General features: G+C 47.4%; 1 protein-coding gene across 1 annotated transcript in view; it reads left to right on the forward strand.

Annotated features, from left to right (window-relative positions):
• wnt3 (wingless-type MMTV integration site family, member 3) overlaps positions 1-14,841 on the forward strand; it is a 20,454-nt gene continuing 5,613 nt past the window's right edge. The window contains exons 1-2 of the mRNA XM_054767307.1: positions 1-285; positions 13,241-13,482. Coding sequence (XP_054623282.1) covers positions 206-285; positions 13,241-13,482 — 322 coding nt within the window. The 5' untranslated portion in view covers positions 1-205. The remainder of the gene's footprint in view (positions 286-13,240; positions 13,483-14,841) is intronic.

Here is a 14,841-nt window from a genome sequence, read left to right on the forward strand (position 1 = left end):
GAGCGTCACTCACTTTTTCTTCTCCCAGCCACCAGGAGCCCCTCACACTGTCCTGGCCCGACGCAAACCGCAGGACGCTTCTTGCTTTTTGGGGCAAAATTTGTAAAAAATAAAAAAATAATAATATTTTCTTGTGAAAATTGACAATTTTTCCCGGGAAGTGGAGCTTCCAGGCGCTGCTGATCCGTCCGCCAAGGCTCGCCTCATGGATTTGTACCTGCTTGGATATTTGATGTGTGTGTGGCTGTGCGGCTCGCGGGTGCTCGGAGGCTATCCCATCTGGTGGTGAGTACCAGCGCCGCGCCGACGACAAACGCGCCAAAGAAAGGCCCGCTTGAGCGCTTTAGGAGTTGTGATGAAGTATGTGATGGACTTGTTTTCAGGAAGGGCTGCTGTGTGGATGGAACACACTTTAGAAAAACACACCGGTGCTTCCAAACCACAGTCAGGCTCTTGCTGGTTGATGGTATCGTAGCAAGAATCGACATGTCGACTCGCTTTCAGTCAACTTTCCAGAGAGCGAGCGATGTGATATTAGTGCAGCTTTGGCTCACAGCGCTACTACGCCTTCGGTAGCCCAGGGAGAGCATGTGGCCCGCTCCGAAGCGCCAGCATCTTCTTCTGCTTCCATTTAGCCGGCGGGCTGCCGCCAAGCGCTGGAGGGCCCGGGGACCGCCGCGCACGAGCCACAAAGGGCCGGGCTCGGCCAGCTAACGTGACAGCGGTGTCGTGTTCGTCAAAACAATGCGCAGCTCTTGACAAATTTGGCGGCGTGGCTCCAGGTGACGGCGCAGGTGAGCTGAGGAATGAAGCGGCGAGAGAAGGTGCCGGGTTTCAGAGGGGGATCCTCCCGCTGCTGCTGTCTGAGGGGCCGTAAATTTGGACTCCTTACAAGACAGCGTGTTGACAAGACAGGAGGGCTTAAATGAGAGCAGTCGAGCGCCCGCTGATGAAGGCAACATTGGCCCGGGAAGAAAGTTTCTATTCCTCCCCGTTCTTCCAGCATCCATTCCTGTCAGCGGCCTCCATTTTGGGGATTTTTTGGACACTCGGCTGGATCCCCTCGGAATGTCGCACTGGCGTTTGCAGTGTCACCATCAAACCGCACGGCCGCCGCAGGATGTTAGAATCCAATAACCGTTATTCCCCTTAATCCCTAATTCTCATCACAGGCCCGGGAAGTGGGAGCACACACACACACGCACACACACACGTGCACACACGCGCGCAAACACACACACACACACACTCGTTCAAGTCTTGACTTGAGGTTTTCATCATATTCATCTAAAAATAAAGTAGCAAATATAAATCTAAATATGAATCTAAATTATTGGCCTAAAAATGGTTCATATCGGTATCTGATATCAGTAAAAAGCCAACATCTAGGGGAGGCTTAGGGTTACAGATTGGCTTTTTACTGATATCTGATCAATACCTAAGGTAGTTAGTGTGTTAGCACTAACACTGACCCTACCTTACACACTGGCTTTTTTCCAATGTCCCATATGAACCACGTGTGGGCCAATGAAAGCTCCCAGCTCAGTAACAAACACGCTGTTACTTTCATTCATGACTCTAAAGTGAGCATTATTATGCTGACTTTATGGTCTTCATATCAGAAGGTCCTTCTGGAAAGATCTGAGGAGGTTCAACAAAGTGTCCCGTCTACACACACACACACACACACACACACACCTCTCCAGTGTGACCCCGAGCAGCTTAAATGGAGCTCTAGAGTCCATCTCCGGGTCTCAGGAATGTCATTATCTGACAGCCACCCCCTCTTCCTCTATTGCCCCCCCCCAGTTCTGAATCAGGCCCTGGACGGTTGGCGAAGGGATCACTTTAAATGATTCCCACTGTCAAAGGATCAAGGATGTTGGGCTGTCGCAAAGGGGAAGGCGGAGATGAGGGCTGGGGGAGCACGGGGGGGGGGATGCTCGGGTGGCAGGTGGACTTCCTATCCAGTGAAGACGTGATCACCAGGTGAGCTCTGGAGGAGAGTGCCGTTTCAAAGCAGTCCTAATCTGGGCCACCATCAAAGCCCACGCAGCGAGCTCACGTAGGAAATGACAAAGTGACCCCCCTCCCACCACCACCCCCCCGGGTCCATGCATGGCTATTAGCAGCGGTAAAAGACAGGCCGGGCCAGTTCCTCAAAGGGAAACCTTGTGCGGCCAGAGGCAACACGCTCATTAGGCCCCACACTCACACGCACACATACACATACACACACACACACACGCACACACACACACACAATATTAAAGTCTTCATTAGCTGGTCCATCTCACCTGCTCGCCACCTTAATTATTGGCGGAGACACGCGGGGTCAATGCACCGAGATGTGCTGATCACACCTGTGCAGCCTCTGGCACCCCCGGGCTGGATGACCCGGTCAACCTCACGCTAGGTATCTGCAAAAAGTTGTTTGCGGTCTTCAAAAATAAAACAGAACGTGAGGACCACATTCGGTGCAGCAACAGCAACGTGAAGCGACTGTTAAGAAACAAACACGCGTTTGTCCTCTCAAGCGTTTCCAAAATGGCGCTGTATGCGCCGCTCCACAGATTCCAGGCGCACACCTGAGGATTCCTGGCGCTCCCGTGCGAGTTATGATTTGCAGATTTGCATAGCTAGCACAGAGCTAAGCCTTTCAACTGCACTGGTGCAGGACTGCTTCTAAACCAGAACTTAAAGGAACACTGCACTTTTTTGGGGGGGATTTTGCCCATCATCCACCTACCCCGCCTTGAAAGACCGCTATTAAAAAACATCCAACAAGGTTTAAGTTCCGCCAGTAACGCAGTTCAATGGGCGTAACAATGTCAATAACAATCATGACAATGTCAAAGTAGCTTGGTTAACTTTTTCAATACCAAAGACGTATTTACACGTTTTTATAAACCAGAACGGCCGATCCCAACAACGCATTTACACGTCTTTTATGGGTTTTTTGCACAAGAGGCAAAAAGAGGTGATGACACAACTCCCCGCTAATGGATTTCACTTCAGAGCAATTGTTTAAGCCATAAAAATGGCCACAAGGTGGCAGAAGTGCATTTTAAAAGAGCTGGGTAGAGATCCTGTGCACGGAAAAAAACACACATGACAGGAAGGAGGAAGTGAGAGAGCGTGGAGGAGCGTAGCGCGCGGAAGGTTACGCACTGCAGGGAAATTTTAACGCGTGCACACGCGTGCGCATGCACACACAGTTCAGTTCCAAATGTGAAAATTGTAAATAGTTCATGGTGTCATATCTGTAAATAACTTGTTACATGAAATGAAGTGATGATTTGAATGATTTGAAATGAAGCGGCAGGATGGAAACATTTGTCCCATCAAGGAAAAGGCTTCTTGAGACGTCATCTGTACTTCTGTGAAGAAGGTGTCGGACGTTTCGCTCCTTTTTCGCTCCTTTTTCGCTCCTCATCCTCGTCCGACACCTTCTTCACAGAAGTACAGATGACGTCTCAAGAAGCCTTTTCCTTGATGGACAACTCCTGTACGACTGAGAGCCTACACAGACGCATTTGTCCCATCAAGTTTGCTGACGCATCCGTCGAGGCAAATGGTGTCTTTGAGAAATGTGAACAAGCTTACTGCGACTCCTCGAGTGTTCCAGCAGAAAGCCTTCAACACAATGAGCGGGCATACTGTAAATAAATATAGCGTATAATATCAGACAGTGGGTTGTAGGGAAGCATAAGCTCCAGGTGGGGGTGTCCGGATCCGACGTCACTTGCGCCGCCTCCTCCAAACATGGAAGAAGATTTCCAGGGGCCCCTTTTTCTTCGATTTAAAGTACATATTACGGTTTTAGTCTTAATTCACGTACTTAAAACTACATCAAAATGCACAATCTATTAATTTTACTGCACATGTGCAGAGTGGTTCAGGAACTCGGTGGCAAAACGTTGGCACAATGTGGAGAAAAATGAAGCAGAGTCACCCCAGTGGAGCACAGAGGAGAAGAAGGCGAGAGGAAAACAGTTTTTGTGATCAAAACTACAGAAGGTGTCAACCTTTATCTCCATAACAACAATGTAGACGCACAACGACAGCAGCAGCACTGCTGTCAGACGCAGAGAATGCAGTAGTTGTGGAGACAAAGCAGAGAGTGACGCTTTTCATCACAAAGCTCTCAAAATCTTGCCAGGTCAACACCAACCCTTTGCGAGTCCAGAGACCAGACACCTTTGTTGTTAAGAAACTATAAAACCGAGTACCATGACTGCAGATCATCTGCGTGGGGTCACTACGGAGAAACCAAGTTTGTGTTTCGTTGACGTCGTCCCTCTAAGTTCATTTCAACCACTTTCTGTGTCCGGTGTCCGAGTTCCCGCTGCAGGATCACAAGTTTACATGGTGTTCAGTCTCCACTCGTGTGACTGCAGGGCCTCCTTGTCCCAACGCCGCACTCTCTGCGCAGCAGGAGCGGGGGCGGGTAGAAATCCTCCAAACAGGTTGGAACATTAGTCAGTGGTCCTGTCATTTTTTATCTGATCAGCCAGGAGCTGTTGGACTACAAATCAAAAGTGTGCCAAAGAAAAAGTCCTCAGCAAGGGAGTTCCTCCACCAGGAAAAGTCCCAGCCTGGAGCAGAGCCGCCAACCATCCGTGGCCCACTTCGCGTCTTTCCAGCGTCTTCGGCTCTCCGAGGACTGCTGGAGGATTTGAAAACAAAAACAACGCGCGGCTGTGCCGGGGCCTCCTTTAGCAACACGGCGGCCTGCGGGCGACTCCGACAACACGCTCAGGCATCCACAAATAGAGGTAAACACGAGGTAGCGCAGGGTTGAATCCAAGTCGTACTCCCAGAAGTCACCTGAGAGGCACGGGTAGCATCTGCAAGAGTGACGAATTCATGAGATGAGTCGCAAACTTCCTCATGGATACGAAACTTTGACGTCAATCCAGTCAAGAGGTCACATGCTCAAGAGGAGATCGCTCCCGAGATACCCACTTCCTGTTTGCAGGATTCTTGCAGTCGTCTTTTTAGCCCAGAGGGGTTTCAGACTCGAGCTGCTTTGTCGCTTTGTCAGCCCTGCAGCCTTTCCAACTAAAGTGTCTGTGAAGTTTGCGTTTAATGTGGAGCTAGCTGGCAGACACACCTGCACACGTAGACCCGATGCATCCAAAGTGCAGAGACGAGTCACGCTCAATTCAACATGTTCTTCTTGCCCCGCACTCAACAAATGATCAGAATCCAAAAGGAGGTCAAGGTCGGGTCCTAAGTGGTCATCATTAGGTTGGACCTGAACACATGAGCAATCATCCTTCACGCTCTGTGGTCTGTGATGCTCTAAGAACCACATCAGAACCAAGACCATCTCTGGCCTCTTCAGCATGGGTTGTAGTTCGGAAACTCCTGTAATTCCAACCTAGGCATACTTCTTCAGGGCTTTTGGATATGAAACGGGCCCTGAAATACTTTAATGTTGCACATTTGCAGGTCGAGGGTGTACTCTAGCAGCATGTGTGGAGGAATCTCTTTGTTTCATCGCTCATCGTCATACTTTCACATGGGCCCGCGTTAGCTACAGAGAACCCCCCCCCACACACACACCAATCAGGCTGTAACGCCCCCCAGGCTATGAGAGGCCCCACGCGGGACTTGCCGGGGCACGCACCTGCCAAAGCCTGCAGTTGGCCGCCGCCGCCGCTCATTGTCGTTTGTGCCGGCGCCTGCAGCGGATGCCCCCGTCTGGCTGCTCTCTGGAGGTCTGCCGGCTCGCCGCTCCGGTCGGGACTTGTTGCTCACAGCTTCCCAGAAGCCGGGGCGGGTGGGTTGAGCGTGGCGCACATGAGGCGGTCGTGCGCATGACTCCACACACGGCCCCTCGGGGCCTTGACACTCATTAGCGCCTCGCTAAGAAGGCAACCATACGGATCAAGAGGCCGTCACCTGAGCATCCAACCGGAGCGCCAACTGTTGCATCTCCACATCCGTTTGGGCGTATGCCGCACTGAGATTAATGGGCGGCCACGCTGGGAGACAGTGTGATCAAGGTGCTGAGTCAGCAGACACGCTGAAGTCAGCAAGGAACACAACAAACACTGTTAGCTAACACGAATGCTGCGCTCCAGAAAATCTAAAAAAAATGCTAATGTGTACTGGAAGCCTCCTCGTGATGTGATGACAACAGATCGGGGCAGGGAAAATGTATGGTGTTGGTTTAAAGTCGTAGACAGCCAAAGTGCACATGACTCTTCTGATGATTGGGTGGCACCCTGCAGGGGTCCTGAGGTCATCACCTCATCACTGTCAACCGTGCCCGTCCAACGCTGTCATCCTTTCACCAGAATGAAACGTCAGCGTCTCCTCCTACGAGGTCGCCATGCTGACTTGCAAATAAATGAAGACGCTTGAGTCACGAGCTCATCACGGGCGTTCTACGTGTTAAAACATGGGCGCCGCCCACGTCCTCTCGCCGCGTACTTTGAAAGCAATGAAAACGCAGCACCTGAATGGCCTCCGATAAACTTCTGGCACCACAAACTGACGCGTGTCAATTCATCAGCGCCTCCACTCCATTCCAACAAAGCGCTGACGCATTTCAGACGTTGGACACTCCCAAATTAATCTGTGCTACACACTTGGGCAAAAATTCACGAGTAGTTGAAAATTTGCAGATTGAATTTTAAGGAGGTACCGCTTCAAAATGCAAAAAGAAGAAACGGGAGTGAGACAAAAAAAAATTTGAGTAAGCAATTTATTGCAAACCAGCATTAAAGTGAAATATCAAAAGTTTAAGACCATAGCTAAGAAAAAACACCCGAAAGCCCTCTAAAATAGAAATAAAATGTTGAAAAAAGGAGTGAGTAATGAGTAGCTGCACCATTCCTGTTAATGAGCTGAAAAATGGGTTTGGGCATCCTTGATGCCAGTGGTTCCAGGAGGCTGGTGGGAATGTAACCTCAGCTGGTGAAGATGCCTCACGGAGGGCATCCATTGTCTGGAACTGATGTCCATTTTTGTAAACCTCCCTTGCCATCCATCCCCGAATGTTCTCCATTGGATTTAGATGAGGGGAACATGTAGGATGGTCCAAAAGAGTGAGCTTATTCCTCTGGAAGAAGTCCTTTGTGAAGTGCAGCGTTGAAAAGACTTTTCCTGTTGAAAAAGCCAGTCATTACCACCCAGACGAGGGCCTTCAGTCAAGAGGGATGCCCCCTGCAAAATCTCCACATACACAGCTGCCGTTTGACGCCCCTGCACAACCTGAAGCTCTGTTGTTCCATTGAAGGAAAAAATCCTCCTGCTCCCTTTTTTGGGTCCTACCACTTCGACTTTCATGTTCCGTGAGCCTCAGGATGTTTGCAGAATTTTGAAATGACTGTCCTACGGCGTCCAACCTCAGCAGCAATGGCCTTGCTTATGCAGCTCAACAATCCCACCGCGTTCAAAGAGAGAAAGCTTTTTTGCCTTTGCCATCAAGATATCAGGACAATGTGAATACCTGATAGAAAAATCACATTCAATCCACATCAATCCAAGATTTTGCCTTTTAAAGGCAGTGCTAAAGATATCAAAACAGCTAAAAAAGAGGCAGCTAATTCATGGAACACACCTATGCCACCTAGAAAGTCCGCTATAAAACACCTCCAACAAGGTTTTATGGTTTTCTATCCATGCTGTGAGCATGTAGTAACAGGTACATTCATGACAACATGTAATACTTACAGTATTTTGCCGTATTTTGATCATTTTAAGCATTAGAGGAACGTTCCCGGGTGCATTGAGTTCACATAGCAACATGGAAAGGAACGCTACACCTAGCGTTAACTTTTCCAAACTGAAAGACAAAAACACAGCAGCAGTGGCGGCAGCTCCAATATGTAGCGTTACCTTTCGCTAGCGGTCTAAGGCGTTGTGAGCGAGTGTGTGGTGAAGCTAGTCGTTAGCCGGCTAGTAGCTAGCCGGTGTGGTGTGGCGAGGTGTCACTACGCCAGTAACGTAGTTCTTGGGCGTAACAATGTTCATAACAATACTAATAACAGTGTTGCTGTAGCTTGGTTCATATGCAGGTCACATCATGGAAATGGGGCGTTGTTGGCTGTTTTTGGAGGTTTTTTCCGAAGGCTTTATAGGCGGAATAGGTGCGTTCCATTACGTGTATTCTTAGCTCTTTTACCAGTTCTTATATCTTTACAACACACAGAAAAGAGAAAGACGTGTGTTCATGTCTCACATGAGGATTGTGGATGATGGGCAAAATTCCATAAAAAGTGCACGTTTCCTTTGAAGGCTTATATGGTATTCAACTTTTGATCAAACATCACTTCACTTTAATACTTCTTTGCAATAAATTGCATTTTTGTCTCACTCCCATTCTTTCGTTTTGCATTTTGAAGCTCTACTTCGAACCTCCTTAAGTCTTTCAATGCCAAAGACGTGTTTATACGTTTTTATAAACCCGATCGCCCGATCCCAACAACGTATTTATACGTCTTTTATGTTTTTTTGCACAAGAGGCAAAAAGAGGTGAAGATGCAACTTTGCACTAATGCGCTAACATTTCAGAGCACCTTTAAGCCATGAAAATGCCACAAGGTGGCAAAAATCCATCATTTCAATGAATAATCAATGAAGAATCACACATGACAGGAAGGAGGAAGTGAGAGAGCGTGAAAGAGAGTAGCGTGCAGAAGGTTACACATTTGAGGGAAATTTTAACACATGCACACGCGTGCACACACATCGTTCAGTTCCAAAAGTGGAAATTGCAAATAGTTCATGGTGTTATATTTGCAAATAAATGATTTTGATGTAGAACAACCCATCTTTTGTGTTGTTTTGATATTTCAGCAGTCACAAAAGCAAAAAATATTTGCATCAAAAAGTTAAGCTTGAAATGTATCTTTTCACAAAAAGCTGGTTTTCTCCCTTTTTTTTAGTTGGAAACCGATATTTTCCTGAAACTTAACTATGTTCTACTGCTGATTACTAAAGAACGGAAAAAGGTAGAAACAAGGTTTTTTTTTCTGATGAAAGACGGGAGTGTAATGTTTCTTTTGGTAGCTTCCATGTTTACAGTATATAGCCATGGAACACAATACTCTGTGAGCCTTGAACCATCAGTCCAAATTGTATAAAATGGCAGTACTTCAGCCGATGATTAAGTACAAGGGAAGACTTCCTGCAAGATTTAAGAGTGTGTCTGTGGGAATTTGTGTCCATGTGATCAGAAGTCAGTGATGCTCAGTGTGGGGAGTAACGCCGTTTTTGTGTTCTGGTAACTCCTAATCTAATTACTAGTCCAAACAGCGGGCCCATGGCCGACGCTATTATGCATTAATACATGTGGCTACCTTCACACTGCAGGGTATGATGCCCAATTTGGAGTTTTGGTTAAAATCCAATGTATTGATGAAACAAAACCATGGCATCACACTTGGTGCTGTGTGTTTGCACAAGTAAAACACACGGCCTGAATCTGTGGTCTCGGCCCAGGTGCATTTGTGGCGATTTCAAGGATTTCCTGAAACCGGAGCGAACATTTTCTGCTCCTTAGTCCGACATTTCTCTCCAGGCCTGTCTACTGTGGGACGTCGGTCGGCTTGTGGTGACATACAGGTCTGATATACGTGATTTGAATGTTCATAAAGTCATCTCTCGTTCATCGCGGTTAATTGGTTCCAGGCCTAACCGCAATAAGTGAATTTCTGCAAAGTAGGATTCAATATTAATATTTGAATCATTTTCGTAGTTAGAGCATAGAAAACCTGTTTATGACTGTCTAAATACGGTTTATTTATTAGAGCCTTCTAGACATGAAATAACACCCCTATAGTCACCTTTACACTCCTATTACACAATATAGTAGACATAATAAGACAAAATAAGGCACATTAGGCATAGACAACCTGTTTACCATTTTTTAAATGCAGGTTTTAACATTATTAGAGCCTTCTAGACATGAAATATCACCCCTATAGTCACCTTTACATTACTGTTACCCAATACAGCATAATAAGACAAAATAAGACACATTATGCATAAAAAACGGTTTACAACTTTCTAAATGCAGGTTTTAACATTATTAGAGCCTTCTAGACATGAAATAACACCCCTATAGTCACTTTTACACCTCTATTACCCAACACAGCAAACATCATAAGACAAAATAAGACGTATTAGGCATAGAAAACCTGTTTACGACTTCCTAAATGTTTTTTTTAACATTATAAGAGCCCTCTAGACATGAAATAACACCCATATAGTCACGTTTAGTGTTCTTTCTTTACATCACATTGTGCAGGCTACAAGATCACTGCAGGGACATAACAGGCAGCTGCAGCGAGCATAGCAAGCTAACTAGTTAGCCTCTCCAATTTACCTATTCTAAACTCAAGAAAGTGTGTCAAACAGAGTGACAAAGAAGCCAAAAACTTACCACTTCCACACATAATGAGGGGGAGAACCTTTTCTTCCACTGGATCTCAGCCATGGCATGTCGGCTGGGCTCTGCTGGCTCAGTAGCCAGTCCCCATGCAGTGTGAGAGGTAATTTGATCTAAATAACGTCGTGTCTCATAGCATTACTGATGCCTAGTGACCAGAATAGTACATTTAACTCGTCTTTCAATATTTTTTGACTGATAATAGGCGATAGTCAACCACAAACCAGCTGTCATATATTCATTATTTTAAACAACAAAACCCGTGATATGTGAGGGACGGCCGTATACGTTGGATTTATGAAAAAATCACATACAAGCATAAAAAAGCAGTCTGAACGTAGCCTTTATCAACCATGTGGATGCGGCTTCAGTCGCCTACTACCACACAGGAAGCTAAAAAGCTAGTCAACAAGAGTTATGGTTGCGCTGCCGCCGCAGGAAGACTCTGCTCCCTGGCGTTTTGGCAGAGAAGTGCAAGTCACGTGCTCCGCCTAACTCTAATCTCATCAAACATCTCTCAACGCGGGCCGCACGGTGGCTGAGTGGTTAGCATGTTGGACACACTCAGGAGATCGGGAAGAACTGGGTTCGAACTCTGTGTGGAGTTGGCATGTTCTCCTCGTGCGTGCGCTTTTCTCCGGTTTCCTCCCACATTTGAGAAACACCATAGACTGTAAATTGTCCATAGGTATGAATGGTTGTTTGTCTCTGTGTGCCCTGCGATTGGCTGCCAACCAGTCCAAAGTCAGCTAGGATAGGCTCCAGCATACCCCCGCGACACGAAGGCAATAAAGACCTTCCCTGATAACCACCTGACAACATCATCGTAGACTCGCAACTGGACTTGGACTTTTGACATCAATGACTCAGGATGTGACTTGGACTTCAGTCTGATGACGTGAAAATACTTGAGTGTGTTAAGTAAATTGAAAACGGCCGGGATTGTTACGATGTCATTTCCAGCAAGACAACATATTTTCCCACAGAATCTGCCTCATGGAATGCATCTGTTATCTATTATCTTTGGTGTTGAATGAGTAAATAAATGATGGCTGACTTGTGGTAGACTACGGTCCATTATTAGTCAAAACACATTGAAGTACAAGTGATATGCAGTATTCTGGCCACTAGGCGGCAGTAATGACACAAAACATTGAGACATTAGCTTGCATGACATTACCTTAACACCGCGTGAAGTCATGAAGTCAGCCATGGCGCGTCCCACATGATAGAGTGAGAAAAAGTTCTCCTCTCATCCCGTGTGGAAGTGGTAAGTTTTTGGCTTTCTCAGGTTCGAAGAAATACATTCGAGGGTAACTGGTTAGCTTGCTAGCTTGTTAGAGTTACACGATATGTGGTGAACAATGAATAATAGGAGTGTAAAGGTGACTATTGGGGTGTTATTTCATGACTAAGAAGGCTCTAATCATGTTAAAAAGCATATTTAGAAAGTCCTAAACATGTTTTCTATGCTCAAACTATGCAAATATTCCATTCATTAACATTGAATCCTATATAGCAGAAACTAGTACACATGCGGACAAGTCAGAGAAGATTCACTGTGAATCGCCGTGCTGTCAGAGTTGCACGAGTCGCCTCTGGTGGGGCAGGGTTCCATCCAGAGAGGCCCCCCCCCTCCAGCTGGTCACCATCACCAGGATTGTGGGAAGGGGCACAAACTGTGAGGGAGGAACTCTTCAGGCGGAAGCAGCACAGCTATTTGCCGCACAAGAACGACAGTCGTCCCTTCCAGTATTGCTCCTTCACTATATGGTGTTCATTAACAAGCGATCGCTGTTTCGTAGTTGAATATGGCCTATTTATTTAATATATGCATATTTAAGCAAATTGTACATATTCTTGGCCTAAATGAAGTCTTTTCAAGCCTGAAAATGGCTAAATGAACTCACTTAAGGAACTAAGATACAAATAGAATGCAGAAGCTGCCAGAAAGTGAGACGTGATCGCAAGAACAGGCAGATAGGCTTAAATTATTTCACACAATAATAATAACATAATAAAAATAACAACACGGGCTACTGAGGGGGCCACAACCCACGACAAGCTAAAACTCTACACGAAACCTTCAACGTCACTTCCTGTCCGTCTGACACTAAGGAGTCAACACAAGCAGGGGTTTTATTCACGTCTTAAATGTCTTATTTACTCTCATTATTTCTACTATATTGGGTAATATGAGTGTAAAGCCATTTAAAGCCCCCGTTACAAAACACTGATGAGACAATAGCCACCGCAGGAAATACGCTGTGCAGAAAAAACAGCAAGGAACTGCTAACGTGTGAGCCTGTTATCTTATTTACATTTAATATGTCCTATTTACTCTGTTTACATCTACTGCATTGGGTAATAGGAACGTAAAGGTGACTATAGGGGTGTTATTTCATGTCTAGAGGGCTCTAATAATGTTAAGAAACATATTTAGAAGGTTGTAAACAGGTTTTCTATGCCATTACGCCAAAATATTGAATCCTATTTCACGGAAATTCACTTATAGCAACCGGGCCTGGAACCAATTAACCGTGATAGGTGAGGGATCGTTGTGTCGATTCAACTTGAAGTCTCAGATGTTGTAATGACTTCATTCTCATTTTGAACGTGCAACAAGCAAAAGCAAAAAAAAAAGACTCACCGTCGTTGTACCCTGACGCCATGTTGCTACCTGGCAATTTGCATCACTTTTGGACTCGGGGCTCTCGAATATCTTACAGATCGAGTGTCAGCTATTGTGAGTTGGCATGTGAGACGTCGTGTTGAAAAGATGTTCTGGTTCTCCACATTCCCGAGATGCTCAATGACGTTCTCGCCTCGCAGGTCCCTGGCCCTGGGGCAGCAGTACTCGTCTCTGGGCTCCCAACCCATCCTGTGCGGCTCCATCCCGGGCCTGGTGCCCAAGCAGCTGCGCTTCTGCCGCAACTACATTGAGATCATGCCCAGCGTGGCCGAGGGTGTCAAGCTGGGGATCCAGGAGTGCCAGCACCAGTTCCGGGGGCGCCGATGGAACTGCACAACCATCAAAGACAACCTGGCCATCTTTGGCCCGGTGCTGGATAAAGGTACGGCGTGTTTGCATCATTCTGGGATGACTAACGAGTGCGGCGGGTTCAGGAAGGCTATTGCAAGCCGTTACAAAACCTCCACATGTAGCTTTGAACAGTTTGAAGCCTGAGGCGAAGCATGGCTGCCAAAAGACTAACTGGGGCAATTACAATAATAGACACCTTTCCTGGCTGCAGCGCCGCACAAGCACCGACGCATTCCGCTTCCATACGTCCTTCTGCCTTTTCCCCCAAACCTGCTTATACAGTAGACGGCGGTCAGTGTCGGCAATCTACCCGTCAAGTGCGACTGAAACACTGCACACATTCATCAGGCGGCCGACGTGCAGAATACTAATTGTTCGATACCACGGGATGAGGCCTCACTTGCGCGTCGTTATGAAGGTAGACGTTTGTCTTCTTGTCGATTGGAAAAGAATCACCAGTGTGTCTCAGGCCAGTGAATGTGAGCGGTCCAAGCGCCTCCGTCAAATCAAAAGGAGAGGGGAGGCCAAATGAGATTACAGGCAATAGAAAAGGGCCGGGGGGCTCCGCTCAACCCCTACTGCGCATGAAGGCCGGTGCGCGCCCCACACAGTCCGGCTCCCACGGACGCCCCATTCACACGCCCTTTTGACTCCCGCCATGAACAGGCTGAAAGGGGAGCGCTCCCAACCTGGCCCGGGCGTGCACTTTGGAACGGGGAGGCCAAACCGGGGGCGACGAGCATCGGACGAGCATCAGCCAGCGCCGAAGCCCGCAGGAAGTGGGATTTCAGATCGGCGACGGGTGGAGGGAAAGAAAGGGGTGGGTGGGAAGGTGGGTGGGGGCGGCCGCTTGGTTAAGAAAGTTTAGGGAATGCCAGCTCTGGGCAGAGAGGGGCGGTGGGGGCGCGAGTCGCTGGGCTCTTTGTGCGGTTAACACAGTGTGACACAAGGGAAACAATGGCGGATTGATGGGCCCAGCAGGTAGTAGCAGCAGCAGGCTAGCCTTGGCGAGAAGCCGCCACTCCGGGGCTCTCTCGTCAAGGGGGACCCGACTCGGCTTCGGCCGGAATGGCTAACGATGGCTGACGGGTGAGTGCCATCCTGTCACGCTAGCAGGAGGTAAAACATCATGTTTGTTGTTTTGTTGCTGGACAACAACATCATGCTTGCTACAAGACCCAGTAAAGAAAGTAAAAATAGAGGTCTCATTGAACAGCCGGAGGATCCATCTTGGAATTCCTGGCTCTCTTTGAATGTGTATGTTTTCATTTGTCTAAGAGCCAGCGGTGCGTCATGGCCGAGGCACAACAAGTGTGCTATGATTGTGAAACAATGGTGTCCGCTTACATAATAAGCTGCTGCCTTCAAAGGGGGCGTCAGCTCATCCCAC

Source organism: Dunckerocampus dactyliophorus, chromosome 2 (genome assembly GCF_027744805.1).
Source record: "Dunckerocampus dactyliophorus isolate RoL2022-P2 chromosome 2, RoL_Ddac_1.1, whole genome shotgun sequence".
NCBI classification, from domain to species: domain Eukaryota; kingdom Metazoa; phylum Chordata; class Actinopteri; order Syngnathiformes; family Syngnathidae; genus Dunckerocampus; species Dunckerocampus dactyliophorus.